Genomic DNA, 20,504 nt, shown 5'->3' with positions numbered 1-20,504 from the left:
CATTTTTTTTTCTGGACTCCTTTTTAATGGTTAAATTAAATTTTATTAATCAAAAAGCATGTCTAATTAATTACAATCATGAAACTTAAACAGTTTAACTTCAATTTATTAAAAGTTTAACAAAAGTTACATGTTTAGGGCCCAACCTTATGTTTTATTGTTACCCAATTCTGTTTTAGCATGTCTAATTATTTAAAAGCATAAAAACAAGTTTCATTTATTCTTACAATAGCCTTATAATTTTTTGCTCAGAAATTCTGTGTTGTGTATTTACATTTTTTTAAGGCATAAAACATTCATGTAATCTATCTTTTAAGTAATGAAAATTAGACCGATATCGATATATCGGCCGATATTCTTTGCGTAGGCTATATTACAGTACAGTCAAAAGTTTGGACACTTCCCATTTGACTGTCCAAACTTTTGACTGGTACTGTATGCAGAATACAGTATATAGCCTACATAAACAGAATATATATACATAACACATTTTTGTGCAATGATAACTCAAATGTGCTGATCAAATGCTTATAATGATGTGACAAACATAGGCCTATGTAGTGGAGCTTGAATAACACAAATAGAACAAAATATATATAACTTGAATTAAGAAATTAAACAAGGCAACTGTGTTGGGCAAGCAAGCTACTGCCAAACCAACAGGGGCAGGAATCACAGCTTTTCCAAATGTAAACATCTAAAACGAATAAATAATAATAATTAATAATATTTTTTCACAAATTCTGTTTTTATGACTGGATTCCGCGATTCCATTCATGTTTTCTGCATCGCGGAAATCATTGGGCCCTACTAATGTAACAAACGAATATGATAAGCTCATTGTGAGAGTAAAAGACATTATTTATTTACTTAGCATTGAGTCTCTCCAAATAGGATAAAGGCATACTAGCAAAATTATACTAACTTTTCAGTCTGCTACGTTACTGACTGTACTGACAAACTATGCTGACACCGTGTCTGCGCCGCAACAGGACGCGACAAAGTGACCGTTGAAAATCATTTGAACTTTGTGCCAGCACGAGGCATCAGTTTACTGCATCCAGTGTAGACAACATCACTGATTATAATGGGTTCTATTCTACACCGGACGCGAGCGATGTGATGTGATGTGACCAATGTGATAAGCATGAGTTCTGGGCCGTGGCGTGGCCGGTAAACACCAGCATTGAGTGGCCGCGATCAGCTCCGGTGGCTGTAACAGGCTATAATGCGCCGCAGACGCGTGCCGTGATGCGCAGATCAGCTCTAGTCTCTAACTTCACTGAATCTGCTGTTAAAAATGAACCATTCATTCATTATATCATCATGCAAAACTAAGAATTAGAATCATTGTAATGTGATGATCAAATATAGGTGCGGGTGGGTGGTGGGCGAATAATTTGAAGCAGTGGACTTGGGTGAAGTTTGAGCTCATCCGCGCATCTCTACACTACACTGACCTGGGTCACCAGTAGCAAACAATGGAATGCGCTCTGCTGGGCAAACTAAATTACACCATTCAGAAGCATTTAATCTGCGTTATATATTATATAAAAAAAAATTTCATTTCGGCGGCATATTCGCAGATACCGATATATCTGCGACAGGCTCATATCGGCCGATAATATCAGCAAAACTATATATCGGTCGGGCTCTAATTTTTACCGTTCCAGAAGTGGCATCTAGTGGCAAAAAATGAATTTGCATTTTCATTCAGACCAAGTATTCAAGTTTTCCCAGGTCTGCGAGAGCAACAAGTGGGCGGGCAATATGCTAATGTTTCATGTTGATGTCAACATGAAATGGCTTGGGATTCGTTTTAAAAACGACTCGTTTCAATGATTCAGAGTCGACTCTTTCTTTTGAGAGACAGTAACTTTATACACGGTGCACTTTCAGATTTAAAACTTTGCAGGATGTTTTCATTCACTTAGAGCTGTGTTACACACTGCATGAAAGGTCATTTTCAAAAATCCATAATAGGGGCACTTTAAATGTAAACGTGTGTATATATATATTTATGGCAAAGTAGGATATGTATGTTGATTACATTTAATGTGGCATGCGTTATATTTTATAATATTTTATCATAGTGCATGTCATATTATTACATATCATAAATTGTATTATGAATATTTAATATAGGGGATGCAATATATTTGATCATAATTTTATATATTTATTTAATATAGGATTGTGTCTGTGTATGTATATTTAAATATTTTTGACATTCAGTATGTTTTAGAACATTATAATTTTCATATAATGATAAATTGTGTATGTGAGTGTGTGTGCGCTTTGTCTTCACTTACATAAATGTTTCCTATGATGGAGAGTCTGCATTAAAGTGATTGTCTCTGTAAGGTCTACACGTCTGGTAAGGGCAGCAGTGCTGCTGGCTTGACAGCCTCAGTGCTGCGAGACCCCAACACTCGTGGTTTCGTCATGGAGGGTGGTGCCATGGTGCTGGCTGATGGAGGAGTGGTCTGCATTGATGAGTTTGACAAGGTTGGACCTCTAAGCATTCTGGATTTCCAGAACATACATGTCGTGTTCTTGCAGTCTTATGAAATGCTTTGGGCTTTATGCTGAACTATTGCTTTCTTTTTTTGGATAGATGAGAGAAGATGACAGGGTCGCCATCCATGAGGCCATGGAGCAGCAGACCATTTCTATTGCAAAGGTACCAGGCATTTTCACTTCATTGCATTAACCAATAGAAATCCACTATTTCTTCAGCTTACGTTCTCGTTAGACTGATTAATTTCTTTGATTTAACGCTTGTGTGTTCACCTCAAGGCTGGCATCACCACCACTCTGAACTCCCGCTGCTCTGTATTGGCCGCTGCCAACTCCGTGTTCGGCCGCTGGGATGATACAAAAGGAGAGGACAACATTGACTTCATGCCCACTATTCTGTCTCGATTTGACATGATCTTCATCATCAAAGACCATCATGACCAACAGCGAGACATGGTGGCTGAACAAAACGACCACTGCTTACGGATTCCATTGAAGAGTTTGATTTTATATGAACTAATGCACAAGCCTGTGTGTTTTCCTTTAGACTTTGGCCCGGCACGTGATGAACGTTCACCTGAGCGCTCAGACGCAGACGGAGGGTGTCGAGGGAGAGATTCCTCTGGCCACGCTGAAGAAATACGTCGCCTACTGCAGAGCGTAAGTCTGGATCATAGTCTATAAACACTGTGTGAAATAGCATTCATCTGTGTTTGTATATCAAAATAATAATGCATTAACTCACACAGGAAATGTGGACCTCGTCTGTCTGCGGCCGCCGCAGAGAAACTGAAGAACAGGTACGTGCTGATGAGGAGCGGAGCGAAGGAACACGAGAGAGAGACCGACAGACGTGTGTCCATCCCCATCACTGTCAGGTGAGCACTCTATTCACTGTTATGACACCTGCCTTTACTCATTTTGTTCCTAGATGTATATTTATACATCCTGCATGTAGTTATGTAATTATTTACAGTATACACTTGTTGATGTTAACTAGTTGGTGGTCTGTCGTCCTGCAGGCAGCTTGAGGCTGTGGTGCGCATTGCAGAGTCTCTCGCTAAGATGAAGCTGCAGCCCATCGCTGGAGAGGAAGAGGTGGACGAGTCTCTGAGACTCTTCCAGGTGTCCACGCTGGATGCGGCTCTGTCCGGCAGTCTCTCCGGTGAGTGTGTTGGTCTTTCAGGCCGGGAATAAACTGCAGTATTACTTATCACAGTAGATTTCTTATGGAGGACTAGGAGTGCCGCTTAATAAAACAATTTCAATCAGTTTAATTGATTGCCAGATCAGCTGCAATATAACAAAGAGTGAAAAATTTAAGGGGGTCCGAATACTTTCCGTACCAACTGTGTGTGTATATATATATATATATAAGGTAGTGGGTCAGAGTATTCATAATTTTATTTACAAGGTGCAAACAATTATATTAGGGTAATATAACTGCATGTTGACCGTAAATTCACGAATGGATGTTTGTTGAAAAATATATATATATTTTTTTTTATTTCCAGCCTATCTCGAATCATTCTCCCAAGCTGACAAATCCTCAATTATGTTAGCCAGCAAAAATGACTACAAGCCACATTAAAAACTCTGAAATTTGTAACCACAATGTTCAGTACATCATAGAAAACCAGCCCTGCACTTTCTAGCCTGTGTAAATGTCTGTGGAGAGTCTGATGTAGCAGTGCTGTATGTTTGTAGGTGTTGAAGGATTTACCACTCCGGCGGATCAGGAGATGATCTCTCGCATAGAAAAGCAGCTGAAGAGACGCTTCGCCATCGGCTCCCAGGTGTCTGAACACAGCATCATACAGGACTTCACCAAACAGGTGAGTTAAAGCTCCGGGAGCTGGCCACAGCCTGGCGAACTCCTCAAATCACTGTTTTAGTTGGTACATTGTGTATATGTGTGATTACATCGTCAATAAAATGCTTTCCTCCTCTTCTCAACAGAAATATCCAGAACACGCCATTCACAAAGTCCTTCATCTGATGATGAGGAGGGGTGAACTGCAGCACCGCATGCAGAGGAAGGTTCTTTACAGGGTCAAGTGAACACATGTTGTGTGATCGTGTTTCTGTCAGCAGAACCCGAGAGCTGATGGGCAGATGAAAAATGATACACAATTCAGATTTATTGTATATAGTGGTTTGGACACTTTATTGCTGGAGAAATGTCCTGTTTATCCTTCTTACTGTTTGCTGAGAAATGATTCTCATCTTGCTCTGTCAAAGCTTGGTATGAATTGAGTATGTTACCATTGTGACGGTATGCTTTACTGTGTTAATGTGGTTTTTCAGTGGAAAATCTAATTTGATTGTCAGGTCTGTGGCAAAGTAAAGATATGGTCATGTATGGTCAACATAATAAAGCATTTAAGAAATTATTTTTGTGTCTCTTAGCAAAAACGACAAATCAGTGTTGAACGTAAAAAATAGCTTTATTGCATTTCACAGAAATACATTGAAAGCAGTTACAAAGGTAAATTAGCATTTTAAAAAGGTGAAAGTGTTAACATGATACTTTTCTCTAAAACTATTTGAAAATGCACTTTTTTTTTTTTATTACTTGATGCACCTGATTTATTACTGGGTGCATGTTTTATAATATCCATGATTAATGTTTGTTAAAGATCAGCCTGTAGATTTGACTTCGTCGTCATAGAATAAAGACGTTAAAAAATGGTCGAAAATGTTATTAATTAAAAAGCATAAACTCCCATTCCAACAGTTGCCAAAGTGATTCCCACACCTAATGCGAACTGTAGCACTGGAGAGCTGGAGAAGGTTTTTGACTCCGTTTTGGTTGCAGCGTCATTTCCTTTGTCACCTAAACAAAAGCAAAATAGTATCATTATCTTGTATATTTACTGTTTCAAAGCATCTAATGATTTGTATTTCTTGAAACTCACTTGAAGCTTCCCCTGTGATGCTCAGCATTTTCTGAAGATCATCAAAAACCTGTTTGAAATGACAAATACAAACATTACGTCAACCTTTAAAAGTCTCACCTCTTCTATATATCTCAAAAATTTGGGGTTTGTAAGATTAAAAAAAATAATGTTTTTGACAGCCTTTACCAAGGCTGTATTTATTTGATCAAAAATACAGTAAAAACAGTAATACTGTACATATTCTTACCATTTAAAATAACTTCTCTATTTTAATATATATTTAAAATGTCATTTATTCCTGTGATTTCAAAGATGAATTTTCAGCATCATTACTCCAGTCTTCAGAGTCACATGAAATCATTCTAATATGCTGATGTGCTGCTCAAGAAACATTTTGCATTATTATTAATGTTGAAAACGGTTCATATTTTTTTTGGAAACTGGGATTTTGTTTTTTCAGAATTATTTGATGAATAGAAAGTTCAAAAGAACAGCATTTATTTGAAATGTGTATCTTTTGTAATGTAACTCTTTACTGCGACTTCTGATCAAACGGATGCATCCTTGCTACATAAAAGTATGAATTTCTTTTATGCGAGTGTAAGATGTCATTGCTCACCTCGATGTTGAACTCAAAAGCTCTGGTGGCCTCGTCAAGCACTTCCCATCTCTGCTGCTCTGTTAACTCGATGCTGTTCATTCTGCTCCTGTACAGCTGCTTGAATCTGTTGGGGCTCGTCACTCCAGGAAACGAGAAGAACAAAACTCCCTTGTTGCCACTCAGTCCCAAAGATTTCTGGGTAATTTTGCCCAGCACTTGTCCTCCTGACAAATCACCAAGATAGCGCGTATATGCATGTGCCACCAGGAGATCCGGGCTGTTCTTGCCAATCTAAAGGGGAACCGAGAGCACGGAGTTAGAATGAGAATCACTGGAACGTAAATGCAATTTCATTTCCTTAAAGAGATCGTTCCCAGACTCGCCTCTCTCAGTCTCTGGGTGTATCTGTGAGTGGCGGCAGGCACTGTTACTCTCTTCCTCCAGTGGGGTCCGAAGAAGTGCTCCAGGTCCAGTTCCAGAGACTCCAGTCTGGCCAGCTCCTGAGGGAAGTAGATGGGCTGAACCGCGGGATGATCGGTGTTCCTGTCCAGCTCTTCCTCGAGTGCTCGGTAGATCTCATACAGAGAACACAGCAGGAGCTGGAAACATACATTTACATAGTTAAAGATAGCTTTTAGTACTCAAAAAATGACTGTGGCTGTACTTCAGACGTCTTCAGGGATAGTCCCCCCCATAAAAAAAAAAGAGAAAAATGTATCAATTTACTCAGCCTCAAGCTGTGCCAAATGTGTAGCATGGAAGCCAACTGTTTGGTTACCAACATTATTCAAAATATCTTTTGTTATTAATTGTTATGAATGTAATTCTTTTGTGATCAACAGAAGAAACTCAAAAAATAATATTCAGCAATAGTACAAAATATTTTCCCCCTCAATATAAAAAGTACCAAGTTTGGGCTTGGTAAGATTTTTTTTTTTTTTTACTTTTTTTTTTGACAAGTCAAGTTCAAAACAGAAAACAACAATATTACACATTAACCTAAAACGGACTGACTTTGCTAGCACAGGGTGCAAAAACAAAACCTAAAATTTTTTTTTTTTTTTACTTTTTTTTTTGACAAGTCAAGTTCAAAACAGAAAACAACAATATTACATTCTTACAATTTAAAATAACTTTTCTGTTTTAATATATTTTAAAATGTAATTTATCCCTCTGATCAAAGCTGAATTTTCAGCGTCATTCTTAACTCACTAAGTTATAGGAAATAAAATCTTTTTATAATATAATTAGAAATATAAATGTTTAATGTTTACTATTTTTATCCAGTAAATTGATGAATAATCAAAGAAATAATCGAAGATCAATCAGTTATTAGCCCTTAGATGGAATTACTATGGTAGTTTGATATATTTGTTACTATATTATCATGGTATATTTAGGACCCTAAGGTACTTACATAGAACTGCCATGTGCTTCCATGATCTTTTGGTGCTTTTTGTTAGTTCATATTTGAATGTTCTAAAACATTTCTTAAAAACATTACTTTAAGTCCCGTTATTGTTTGATATATAGTTCATCTGGTACCATTTATTGATTTTCTGTAGGTTTACCTTGTACTGTGTTTGCGTGATCTGTCCTTTCTGGTAGTTGAGCATCAGTTGTGTGTTCTCAGCTCTGACATGAATGTCTTTGGTGGCTGCTTTTATTTGCTCAGACAGATCACTGTGGAGGAAACAAGCCACAATCCCTCACTAGTAGTTAACTGAACAGATAAACTTATGCTGGTAAGAATCACCCACTCGACTTGTCTTCATTATATCTAGCACTGCAACATCCACTAACGTTACATCTGCAATTGCTACACATCTGCTTCGTATTTTTGGTATGCTTTACTTCGGGCTTGAATAGTATTCATAATTATTATGATGAAATTAATGTGGTTTCATTCAAATATCGCGGCTGTATGAAAATAAAAAGCATTTTACCTGCCAGTGGCATCTCTTGGTTTGCTTTTCGTGGATTCCATTCCTAAAACAACAGATATTTGTTATCAAATGTCACCATGTGCCCTGTAACGGGTATAAATGAAGTTTTGACATGGTCTTACTTGTGCTGTTGTGTTTCTTGCAGGAGATCTCTCCTCTCGTCCTGTATTGCCTTCACAGTGCTCGCTGTGGCTATGATTTCCCTGACCGCCTCGCTTCATTTTTATACGTTCTCCTTCCTATTTGAGTCACTAGATTTAGCGAGAAGGGAAGTGAAAATGTTGAGGCAGTTCCACATGCTTACACTAACCATGACTGGGCGTTTTTTCGACTGAGAAATCTCAGCAGTTTCTCACGACTAAGCAATGTGAGCCATAAAATGTTTCTGTGTTGTAGGTGTCTGAGTGTGAACTATGATTTCATGACTGTGCTGTTTTTCGCTATTGGTGTTTCTAAACATGACACAGCAGACAGTGAAGCATTACTACCTAAAAACCTCAAAACCATGACAATGCACACAGTTACTTATTGCCTGAGAAAAGACTACAAGGACTACAGTCATTTTTTCATGCAATTAAAAATACATATTTTATAAAAAAAAAAGATTTTAAATGGATTAAATAAAGAAACAGGAAAATTAAAATAAAGTCCTTAAAAATAAAATTAACACTTTATATAAATAAATTGTGTTTTTAAAAATTATTTTCTCTTTTATAGTCTCACTATTTTAATTTGTCTACAAACAATGTCCACAATGCACACAATTAAAACAAAAAATTAAAAATTAAAACATTTTTATGAAAGGTGTTTGATAAGTAGCAAAAATCAATGATAAGGGCATGATAAATTGTTTTAATGTAACTTAAAAAAGGGGATAGTAACTAAACTAAACATTCTTTTTATTTTCAGTGTTTATAGAACATAATAACAAAGGTGACCCTGGACCACAAAACCAGTCATAAGTCGCATGGGTATTATGACTGGTTTTGTGGTCCAGGGTCACAAACGCGCTGATGCCATGAGAACAAAAATTCTTGGCTTAAGAATCAACAGGAATAGCATCAGAGTGGGCGTGAGCTATGTTTGATTTAGCCACGCCTCTCTACTCTCTCATTGGTTCGCTTTCGACGTCGTGACGTCAAAAGTACGCCCTTGACTTCTGCTTGTGGAACATGTTATGAAAACCGTGCAATCGCAAAGATGTAGTTCACGGAATGCCTGCTGTTTATTTCCCTATTTTCTGTTACTGAAGGTTCGCAGGAGCAGCTGTAGTTGACGGTATGTTGATTTAATGCCAATATATTTACACTATACATTGTTTTTTTCGCTGTCTTGCATGTGTTGGATGTTGCCGCATCCTCAGTATTGGAACGAGGAGCCATAATTGACTGTATCAGTAAATAAGTCAATGTATTATATATTGTTTATTATTTTATAGTTTGTATTCTTAATTACTGTGTTTGCCTTTATGCTTAGCTGTGTGTTTATTGTATGTACTTTATTATATGAAGTAGTTATTGTTTAAAAGCTTATTCATGCATGTAACCATCTGCAATTAGTTTCTATAAAACAGAAGAGAGTGCTTGATTAATTATCTTTAATGATCTTAAGGTAAAGCCTCTGTTACAGATAAAGCTTCTGGCTTTAATCGATTGTTTTTATTTCCGTCCCCAGGCCTCATGAGTGTGATTCTCCTGTGTGTCCTGTCCCTGGTTCTGGCAGGTTCTGGTACTGGTCTTCATGGCCGTAATGCCAGCGTGAGCCATGAGTACTGTGTGCTGGGAGCTGGACCTGCAGGGCTCCAGATGGGCTACTTTCTGTCCAGGAGCCAGAGAGATTACATCATTCTAGAGCGAAACGCAGGACCAGGCAGCTTCTTTCAAATGTACCTGACATCTGAATGAAAAAGGACATTTCTCAAACTGAGCTAGAATGATTTTACTAGGATCTTAAATTAAATAATTGCATGCTACTACAGTAAAAAATGGCAAAATTACAGAAAACAAAGTATAATATATATTGCGGTCACAAATTAAGAATTTGTTTGCAATATTCATTTGTTCCTTCATTTTAGTTAAATCATTATTGTCACAAATCAAGAATCCGTTCCCTCACTTTAGTAAAGTGTGACCACGTTGTACTAATTCATTTCCTGTTTTAATTAAATCAAACAAGGGAACAAATTCTTAATTCATGGCCATGATAAACATATTTTTGGCTGCATGTCATGTGAAAAGGCTTAATACAAAAATAATTTAATATAACATAAATTTATGCCATTTTTTTCTTCAATATTTATTAATATTTAAAGTCAACAAGACATCACTGTTTCTTTATTGCGTATTAATCCAAAGAAAAAATATCCTGTTTAAAATAAAATTTGTTCCAAATGCTGTTGGCTGAGAGGAAAATTGAAATAAGTTGTTAAAGTCACCTTTTTTTTTTTTTACTTTCTTTGTTTCTTGAAGTTTAATCATGTCTTATTTACTGTATTCTTTTCAGATATCCTCGCCACAGAAAGCTCATCAGCATTAACAAAATATACACAGGGAGGAGGAACAAGGAATTCAACTTGCGTCATGATTGGAACTCCCTGTTGAGTGACAGGCCCAACCTGCTGTTCAAGAGGATAAGCCAGGAGCTCTACCCCAATGCCGATGACTTCCCACGTTACCTCTCGACATTTGTGAAGGAGCTGGGACTGAAGGTTAAATATGGAGCTGATATAGGGAGAATCAAAGCTTCAGATTTTAATGGAAACCAAGGCTACATTCTGACCGATCAGAATGGTGTCAGTTATCAGTGCAGGTTTGACTCGTTTCAAATTTCATTGTTTAATTATTTAAGTCAAAATGATTAAGTTTAACATTGAATTATTTAATTTCACATTTAATTAATTCAATATTTAAGTAATAATATTTAATCATATTTTCATTGAAATCCCTTCATGATGTTTTATATCATTTATAATCTTTTTTTGTCTTTGTAGTGTCCTGTTGGTGTCCACTGGCCTTTGGGTTCCTCAGCAGGTGGATTTTCTTGGCTCTGACCTGGTGGAGGGTTACGAGTCTATTCCCACTGATCCTGAGGAGTTTAAAGACCAGGCTGTGTTAATCCTCGGCAAAGGAAACTCCGCCTTTGAGACGGCACAGAGCATCTTGGGTAGAGCGAGCCGGATTCACTTGTATAGTCCCAGCCCTGTGCGACTCGCATGGCAGACACACTATGTTGGGGACCTCAGGTATTTATTCCACCCTGTCCAACTTATTGCATAATGCATAAAATAAATGTTTTCAAGCCTGCTTATAGCTGTAACCAAAATGCACAAGTGATGTATCTATCTATGTTTCATGAGCTGTGCTTTATAAATCGTTACACTATTAATATAATAGACAATGGACCTTTTTTGGCCATGGAACTTCACTAATGTGACCGCACCTTAAGTTGAAATGAACATTTCTGTTTTTTAGGGCAGTAAACAATGAGCTATTAGACACGTACCAGCTGAAATCTTTAGACGGTCTTGTAGAGGGAAGACTGGAGGATATTGCCATTGTCCGTAGAGAAAAAGATGGAGGGAAGAGAAGAACAGCAAAGAAAAGAAGTCGAACATCAACGGAGGGAAAGGAGCAGCTGTATTTAACTCTTACTGAACTTCTTGACCAGAATGGCAACAACATTTCAAAGGTCACTGGGCAAAATCTGCCTGGTTTCCACACTGATAACTTCTCACTCAGACAGCCGTATGATCGGGTGGTCCGATGCCTGGGCTTTCGTTTTAACTTCTCCATTTTTGATGGGTAAGATCAACAGTTGAAATTATGAATATGCCAAGCAGCTTATTATATACACACACCTGGTCGAAAGTACTTTGGAATAGTCATTTTTTTAAATGTTTTATTTAATCAAAAATACAATAAAAACAGTCATATTGTGAAAAATTGTTACTATTTAAAATAACTGTTTTCTATTCTATTTTAAATACTGAATTTTCAGCATCATTACTCCAGTCTTCAGTCACATGATTTTTCAGAAGTCATTCTAATATGCTGATTTACTTGTCAAGAAACATTTCTAGTGCTAATTAATCTGTTTGTGATAACTGTGATAACCTACCATTCAAAAGTTGGAGTAAGATTTAATAATAATAATACTTTTATTCAGCAAGGAGGCATTAAATTGGTAAAAAGTGACAATAAAGACATTTATAACATTACAAAAATTTCTATTTCAAACCAGTGCTGTTCTTTTTTGAACTTTCTATGCATCAAAGAATCCTGAAAGCAATTTATCATGGGTTCCAAAAAAAACAACAACATTTCAACATTGCTAATAAAAAGAACTATTATTAATAATTTAGCACCAGTAATAACTGATAACAACTGAGAAGCAAATCAGCATATTGATGATATCTGAAGGATCATGTGGCACTATAAAATATCAAAATAGAAAATATATTTTTATTTCACAATATTACTGCTTTGCTGTATTATTTCATCGTTAAATATAGCCTTGGTGAGCCTTTTGACTGGTAATGTAATTACTTTCATATTGACAAAAATTTGTTATTATTTTTCCAGATCTGCACGGCCGCCCCAAAGCAGTGGTGCCCGAGGCCGGTTGCCAGGAATAACAGCCTGGTACGAAGGTAGAGGGATGCCCAACATGTTTGTCCTGGGTACAGCAGCCCACTCCAGAGATTATCGTATGTCTGCTGGTGGGTTTGTTCACGGATTCCGCTACACTGGTAAGCATTTCACCTCACTTAAACATAACATTTCAGGTTTGTCGTAGGAACGTAGGAGGCCATAATAAAGGTCCTCTGTTTTGCTACTACAGTGCGTGCTGTACATAAAATCCTGGAGCAGCGTTACCATAACATTGCCTGGCCTGCTACAAAATTACCCATCAGTCAGCTGCAGTCCTGGATTCTTAGGAGAGTGAATGAAGCCTCTGGACTGTACCAGATGTTTGGCGTTCTTGGGGACATTATTCTACTGCGAGGGTAAGGGATGTTTCAAAGGATGCATGTACAATATATGTATTTGTTGGTAAGTTTTTTTTTTTGTTTGTTTATTTTTTACATTTAACTTTTAACATGCAAGATGCTCGCCAAGGCTTAATTTATTTGATCAAAAATACAGTAAAAATAAAATAGTATTATTCCGAAGTATTATAAATAACTGTTTTCTATTTTAATATATTCTGAAACTTAATTTATTCCAGTGATGGCAAAGCTGAATTTTCAGCATCATAATGGAATCTTTTGTAACAATATAAATCTCTCTACTGTCACTTTTGATCAATTTAATGCCTCCTTGCTGAATAAAAGTTAATTTCTTTAAAAAAAAAAATCATACTGAACAGTCTTTTCAAATGTCCAGTGAACACTAAACTCATGGGTTGTCAAAATTGTATCTAATTTCCGACCTTGACAACACATTAAAAAGATTATAATTCTATCCCTCACGGCCTTGTTTTTATTTAAATCTAATTAAATATGGCAACTATGATGAATGACTGTTTTACCTACACAAATCTCTCTCCTCCTTCCTTCCACAGGTCTTACTGTGAATATCTGGAGGAGTTTCCTCTGCAGGCCGTGCCCCAGCTGTCTGCTCTATCTGGACAGCCCCTTACAGATCATGGTCTTCTGGTCTTGGTCATGCAGTATGGACTGAACCGGACTGATACGCTAGGACCAGGTCGAGCTGAGTCCGAGTGGACCAAAGCCTGGAGGTCCAACTTCCTCCATCCGGTCCTGTACTACTACAACACACTACCTACAGGTGAAGAGCTGCTCTAATATGTTCTGTTGAGTTCTATAATAGTGTATACGGTACAAAGTAATTTGCATGTGTGTGAGATTGGGATGTTGTTGAGAAAATATTTTGGACTTTTCTGTTGATATTCTATCAAAATCACATACTGGAATATTAGAATAAGTGTGCTCTGTGTCTATAGACAAGGATATGAGGCAGCGTCCAGTTGGCTGGCCACTACCACGACCTGAGTCCGTTCATCACATGGTTGAGGACTTCTTAACTGAATGGGATCAGCCCATATCACACAGCCAACCTCTCAGACGCTTCCTCGAGCACTGCCTCCAAACTGACCTCAGGGCCTTTTATGCTGGTCAGTACAGAAATGTTCTTCTGAGACATTGGGGAACTTTTTGAGTGCCAATAATTGAAGACAAATTCTAAAATAAAATGCTGTTTTTTAGAACTTTCTATTCATCGAAGATTCCAGGAAAATGTATCAGTTTCTAGTAAAGATATGAAACTGCACAACTGTTTTCAACATTGATAATAATAATAATAATAAGTCTTTCTTGATCAGCATATTAGAATGATTTCTGAAGGATCATGTCACTCAGAAGACTGGAGTTATGCTGCTGAAAAATACCACACTGCTATTACAATTATTTAAAATGTTGATAATATTTAACAATATTACTGTTTTTACTGTATTTGTGATCAAATAAATGCAGCCTTGGTAAGCAAAAGAGGCTTCTTTCAAAAACATTAAAAAACAGCATAGAGAAGTACTTTTTACAACTGTTCTTGCAGGACTTCATCATTTATTATGTGCCTTTGTGTGTCCTTTTTCTTCAGAATCCTGTTTCCTTCTGTCCCTCACCAGTCGTACCCCACCCCTCTTCTGCCGTCAAGGTTATTTAAGAAAGCAGGGCATTGTGGGAAACAGCCACCTATGGCAACATGCCCGTGAGGCAGGACTCATGGCAGATCATCATGGACATATTACGCCCGGCCATGATACATCAGTATCTGAATACCTGAAACATGCTGACGCTGCAGTTGTTTCAACTATGAACTTTGACCTTTGAGGGGCATTAACACTAACGGTACCAAAGACCAAATCTCTTCTGTTCATCTACCTCCCATTTCTCATGGAATTTACCTTATCAGTTCACCTGCATTTCCATAGAAAACATCCCACATCTAGTATCCTGAGACTACGATCAAACATACAGTTAAGTAAAATAATAAGTATTACCTTGCCATAGTTTTTATAAGCCAAAGTATAGCTTTATATACTGTTTTATGGTATTGGGTTTGGTGTTGCAATACAATGCATAACTTATTTTTTTATACAATTGTTAAAGGTATATAAAAAAAGTATTTTTCTTGGGTTGACATGCATGTACTTCTATTTATAACTACAATAAAGACATCCCATCTCATTAATTAATTTAAAAAAGGTGTGTTTGTGGTTATATATATATGTGTATATATGTGTATGTATGTGTGTGGCATTGTAGCATAGAAGTCATTTACGAAATTAACAATGTTTTATTACAGAAAAGACTGAAATATTGTAAAGAGTTTAAAACATTTTGTTCTCAGAGACAACAACATAAAATTTCAGTCAGTTTTGTTTGTCGTGCATAATGCTGTTAAGATGAGAGCTAAGCATGTTCTGAGTTCCTGATTTTAATCCAGAGTAGGAAATATTATACACACATTTTTAAATCAGATCTAGCAAGTGAATTATTAAATAATACATTATTTAAATATATTTTTACTTTTACATTTTGAGGCCCTTGTGTAAGTTTACTGAGTGGGGATTCCATGTGCAAATATAACTAACATAAATAAAATAATTAACAATCAATTAAAATCCTAATCTTTGTTTTCATAAAATAACAAAATGTAAGTAAGAAATTACGTACGTATATTTACTACGTTATTACTATACGTTCTCCAAATGGACGAGCGCCTTAACAACATCGATGTTGATTGGCTGCTTAGGTCACGATGAATTCAGACTAAGCAATGCCGACGTGTTTTACTAAAAACAAGCGCAAAACATTGAAACAGCGCCATTTTGGCTCAAATGGACTCAGAGTTCAGTGCTTGTTAGAACGCGGAACGGTTTGTATTCAACATTACACAATTAAATTGCAATTAACAGAAAAGCAACGTATCTTTATTTAAAAACCTGGCTCCAAATGCAGTCTTGAAGAATGCCGCTTGTGTAACAATGCTGCGTTAGGTTTGTGCAACAGATACAGTATTTACATTCTGATGGTACTGACATTAGTCCAGTAAACGCCTTATATTAATATGGAGGGGTCGAGCCCACTTGTCGCAGCCTCGTCGGATGGCGACCGGTCCAGTTCGGAGGGAGAGCTCACGGTAGCGAACGGAGCTGCGGTGAGAGACGGCGAGAAACGGGAGGATGAGACGCCGATGGAGGCTGCAGGTGCGGTCGGGTTCAGTATCTCGCGTCTGGACACGCTGAGCGCGCTGAGACTCAACCGGACACGACCGGCGGCGGACACCGAGCTCCGGTACCTGCACTTGTTATGGCAGCCCGGTGAACTGCTGCAGGCGGGACGGAGCTCGCCGGGCAAAATCACATCGAACAGGGTGAGGCGGCTGGGAAGAGCTCGGAGGAACATGGGGCCCATTGGAAAAGACCTGTATGGTGTGTGCATGAACAGACATGTCATATATTGTTGTAATATATATATACACACACACACACACACACACACAGTAGTAGCCAAAATTATTAGAACACTAGTATTTTCACCAGCTAAAAAAAAAAAAAAGGTTTCTTGAAGCGTCTTAGCGACGTTGCCGTAGTTCTTCTGGATTGAGTTTGTTCAGTTTCTTCATGTAGTTCCAGAGAGACTGGATGATCTCTGTGTGCAGCACTGGCTGTTGTCAGACAAAAATTTCACTGGATTATTACAATTAATGGCAAAATGAATGTATGGAAATGTAAACTGATATTTCCTACCGACACACTACAGCAAAAGATTGAAATAACTGACTTGTAACCATTTTTAGCTGGTGAAAATATTAGTGTTATATATAAGATCTTTTGGTAATATTGTGGTAACATAGCAGATTTTTTTAGTTCCTTTTATTTCTCTCTCTCTCTCTCTCTCTCTCTCTCTCTCTCTCTATATATATATAAACAATTCCATATTGTTTTCTTCTCCAAGCTGTGAAGAGGCTCAGAGAAGCTGCCAACTCCAATGATATTGACACAGGTGAGAATCATCAGCGTGACAGACAGTAGTAGTCACACTTGATGCTAAGATTTAGATTATAGTCGGTTCACTTTTGTGTTTTCTAGTTCGTAGATTGCTGGAAGAGGATACTGATCCTTGTGCTGCTGATGACAAGGGCAGGACAGCCTTACACTTCTCTTCCTGCAATGGCAACGAGAGTATCGGTAAGCTCGGACAAAATTTTTTGGCATTAACTTTTCATAGTGGCATTGAGTGCACGATAAGGTAATTTTACTGGCTTTATTTTTTGGTACCAAAAGTATTTAGCTACCCAAGACACACCTAAAATATATAAATGTCATTGCATTGCATAATAAAATTTCAAACCAAGTGCCATTTATTTTCAAGTAACTACATTAGTAATAATGTAAGCATGAGTTTGTTTCTTCATCAGAACAGGTTTGGAGAAATGTAGCATTACATCACTTGCTCAGCAATGGATCCTCTGCAGTGAATGGGTGCCGTCAGAATGAGAGTCCAAACAGCTGATAAAAACATTACAGTAACCCACACCACTCCAGTCCATCAGAAATAAATAATAATTGTGATAAGTTCGTCACTTAAGATGTTTTTAACTTTTTCTATCCATAATATTGCTTTCCAATGAAAAAGTTGTCTTGTCTGAATCAGGAGAGAAATAAATAGTTCTTTACAAATATGTCAGTGTATTTTGATGTGAGAGGACAGCAAGGGATGGACTTTTTCATTGGAGGAAGCGTTATTATGAATTATGAACCAGAAGCCATGGTTTAAAGACGTTAATTGATGGACTGGAGTGTTGTGGATTATTGTGATGTTTTTATCAGCTGTTTGGTCTCTCATTCTGAAGGCACCCATTCACTGCAGAGCATCCATTGTTGGGCAAGTGATGTAATGCTACATTTCTCCAAATCTGTTCTGATGAAGAAACAAACTCATCTACATCTTGGAGTACACGCCCTGAGAGTGAGTACATTTTCAGCAAATTTGAATTTTTGGGCTTTTTCATTAAATATTTTGCATTTTCATTTGAACTATTCCTTTAAGTGTGGCTTAATTATCCAAATACTTTTTGAGGCCACTATATTTTACCTTTTACCACTGTGTTCCACTTTCTCTTTCTGTCTTTACTTTTAACAATGTAGTTCAGTTGTTGCTAAGTTATGGTGCTGACCCAAACCAGAGAGACAGCCTCGGAAACACACCACTGCATCTGGGTGAGAATGTGCAGAAGCATAATTAGCATAATTATGTATAATTAAATCTATGTTCAAAGCTTATGGTGAGTTAAATTGCCTTCTACAGCTGCCTGCACCAACCACGTGCCTGTCATCACAACTTTACTGCGGGGAGGTATGATTGATTATTCATCTGAATCTTATTCATCCGAGAGATTTCTGCTATTTCTTAACAAAAACAGTACCTCTAACACCATTCACAAATCTAATTTAGTACCAGTTCACGCATTCTAAACGTCCCCTCAGGTGCCCGTGTTGATGCTCTGGACCGTGCTGGAAGGACTCCTCTTCATCTGGCCCGTTCAAAGCTCAACATCTTACAAGAGGGAGACTCACATAGCATAGAAACCCTCAGAGGAGAGGTCACACAGGTGATTAACTTCATGCACATAACGAAGACACTGTGGACACTGTGATGTTCATGCTTCTTGTGAATATTTCTACTATGAAGGTTACTATAATGTAACATAATGACTACTGGGTAAACATGAGACAGGTTGATAAGGTTTATATAATGTACCCTGCCCACACTTTTCCTATGCTCCTGTTGTACATGCTCATATATGTGCTGTAATGTAAAAATGAACCAGTGATCTCTGAATATGTCTGTAGATCATTCAAATGCTGCGGGAATATCTGAATATAATGGGACAGAGTGAAGAGAGAGAGAAACTGGAGCACATCTCAAACCAGCTGCAGAACACCCGCACCAGAGAACAGGTAAAACAGCTGCTGAGTTCATGTACTCATTCCCTTCGATATTTTAAAGAGAACTGTTTCATTTAGCATCTGCACCCTGTTAAGCCTGTAAAGCCTGGCATAAAAAAAATGTAAATTTTTTTTTTTTTTAAATGGAACCATTTATTATACCTTTTAGACATAAAAAAAATTCTAAAAACAGAAAAGCGTTTATTTTTTATTTTTTGAGCATCATATGGGATACATCAGGTTTTTATGGCTCATATAGAATGATATAGTCGCATAGGAAAAAAAACTTATTCAGAGGCCCAAAGTGAGCAAAAATATGCAATTTTGTGCAGTTCCTGATATTTAAAACAGCCAAAATTAAGATGGAATTCTGATAGTTTGTAATGTTAATCAATGTGATCTTTATAACAGACTACATAACGTGCGTAAAAATATCAGTTGTCACTATATCTCCTAATAATATGTATTAGTAAGATTATATTTAAATGTTTAGTTTTATGTTTAAGGCTCTGTAGTTTTTATTGTGGATGCAAAATATGATGGGAAACATGCAAATACAAATTCCTCAAGCCTGATGTGGCATATTTCATACTCACATTTTAACATGATTTTTCTAAAAGAAACCTGAGTCGCTTCAGTCCAGTACGTTTTCATTTTCAAAATATTGTATAATGGAAAATGTACCACCGAAGGGGGCATTTAGAATGAAACTAAAAGTCATTTTCTTGCTAAAAAAAAAAAAAGTACAAACTGTCAGTCAGACGACAGAAGGAATGTTGTAAACTGTGTACAGTAAATGTTGATGATTTAGAGCCCATAGAAATTTGCGTTATCAGATATGATACAGTAGGCTTTATGGAGTTAATTCTACAGTTTTTTGTGTTTGATATCACTGTAGCTTTTGGACATTCTTTCATGTGATCCACAGGTGGACGAAGTGACGGATTTACTGGCCAGCTTCACGTCTCTCAGTATTCAGATGCAGAATATGGGAGACAGGTAGAGATGGATTGAAGAAAAGAAGTGAGAGGTTGAGACAACTGTGGGTTTTATTCTGGAGAACAGGAGAAACTATTTATATATGACATGCCTACATATACAACACAACTGTGTAATAACGGTTATTTAAATCCAACTTTGACTAAGAAAAATTAAAAATTGCCTTCATTTTATGTTTGTTCCTGAAAACATTCTCATTCCTTTCTGTTATGCCTTTATTGTAGCCTGTTATGTCACAGTTTACTGTGTATTCATTTTTGTAAGTGACTGAAAGACACCCAAATAAATTACATAATGCCAAGCGTGTATGTCTTTGAATCAACGATGTAGCAAAACTCACACTAAAGTATAAGCTGTGCGTTTACAAATCGCCTTTATATGGTAAATATCACTAATGCTAATGTTTAATGTCAGTTTTTGGTTGTAAAAATGGGGGCTTTCATTGTTGTGATACACTCTGGTCTCAAAGTCCCTCCTCCTCATCTCTGGCTGCTTTTGTTGTTGACTCCCATCCAAGATGGCGTCGCGCGCCAACTAAACCCACATCCAACCCGAGGTAATATT

The 20,504-nt window shown here is 37.2% G+C and overlaps 4 protein-coding genes across 5 annotated transcripts in view; 3 read left to right on the top strand and 1 right to left on the bottom strand.

Annotated features, from left to right (window-relative positions):
* Positions 1-4,871, top strand: part of LOC107670920 (DNA replication licensing factor mcm5-like) — a 12,474-nt gene extending 7,603 nt beyond the window's left edge. The window contains exons 9-16 of the mRNA XM_016463740.1: positions 2,365-2,508; positions 2,618-2,683; positions 2,800-2,976; positions 3,068-3,180; positions 3,270-3,398; positions 3,543-3,685; positions 4,228-4,355; positions 4,480-4,871. Coding sequence (XP_016319226.1) covers positions 2,365-2,508; positions 2,618-2,683; positions 2,800-2,976; positions 3,068-3,180; positions 3,270-3,398; positions 3,543-3,685; positions 4,228-4,355; positions 4,480-4,581 — 1,002 coding nt within the window. The 3' untranslated portion in view covers positions 4,582-4,871. The remainder of the gene's footprint in view (positions 1-2,364; positions 2,509-2,617; positions 2,684-2,799; positions 2,977-3,067; positions 3,181-3,269; positions 3,399-3,542; positions 3,686-4,227; positions 4,356-4,479) is intronic.
* Positions 4,872-4,991: 120 nt separating this feature from the next.
* Positions 4,992-8,306, bottom strand: LOC107670922 (heme oxygenase-like). The gene is made up of 7 exons (XM_016463742.1): positions 8,090-8,306; positions 7,968-8,010; positions 7,593-7,704; positions 6,405-6,620; positions 6,040-6,312; positions 5,439-5,487; positions 4,992-5,356 (listed from the first exon to the last, which is right to left on the bottom strand). Exons 2-7 carry the CDS (start codon positions 8,006-8,008, stop codon positions 5,229-5,231), a joined length of 819 nt encoding a protein of 272 aa, XP_016319228.1. The 5' UTR covers positions 8,009-8,010; positions 8,090-8,306; the 3' UTR covers positions 4,992-5,228.
* An 820-nt stretch (positions 8,307-9,126) lies between these two features.
* On the top strand, positions 9,127-15,166 carry LOC107670923 (FAD-dependent oxidoreductase domain-containing protein 2-like). Of its 2 annotated transcripts, XM_016463743.1 has the most exons (10): positions 9,127-9,245; positions 9,642-9,852; positions 10,470-10,775; positions 10,957-11,208; positions 11,438-11,767; positions 12,548-12,714; positions 12,807-12,972; positions 13,530-13,756; positions 13,932-14,102; positions 14,585-15,166. In XM_016463743.1, the coding sequence occupies exons 2-10, from the start codon at positions 9,647-9,649 to the stop codon at positions 14,815-14,817; spliced, it is 2,058 nt and encodes a 685-aa protein (XP_016319229.1). In that variant the 5' UTR covers positions 9,127-9,245; positions 9,642-9,646; the 3' UTR covers positions 14,818-15,166. The 2 variants fall into 2 exon arrangements, with proteins under 2 accessions (XP_016319229.1, XP_016319230.1); XM_016463744.1 differs by lacking the exon at positions 9,127-9,245 and having other exon boundaries at positions 9,660-9,724.
* A 656-nt stretch (positions 15,167-15,822) lies between these two features.
* On the top strand, positions 15,823-20,241 carry LOC107670919 (ankyrin repeat domain-containing protein 54). The gene is made up of 8 exons (XM_016463739.1): positions 15,823-16,421; positions 16,948-16,995; positions 17,082-17,180; positions 18,141-18,212; positions 18,301-18,348; positions 18,480-18,604; positions 18,846-18,953; positions 19,870-20,241. The coding sequence occupies exons 1-8, from the start codon at positions 16,058-16,060 to the stop codon at positions 19,942-19,944; spliced, it is 939 nt and encodes a 312-aa protein (XP_016319225.1). The 5' UTR covers positions 15,823-16,057; the 3' UTR covers positions 19,945-20,241.
* Positions 20,242-20,504: the final 263 nt, after the last annotated feature.

The sequence above is a fragment of the Sinocyclocheilus anshuiensis genome, unplaced genomic scaffold (assembly GCF_001515605.1).
Source record: "Sinocyclocheilus anshuiensis isolate Anshui unplaced genomic scaffold, SAMN03320099.WGS_v1.1 scaffold2746, whole genome shotgun sequence".
In the NCBI taxonomy this organism is placed as follows: Eukaryota; Metazoa; Chordata; class Actinopteri; order Cypriniformes; family Cyprinidae; genus Sinocyclocheilus; species Sinocyclocheilus anshuiensis.
Note: the sequence above shows the minus strand (reverse complement) of the source record. Positions and strands in the feature narration are given on the sequence as shown.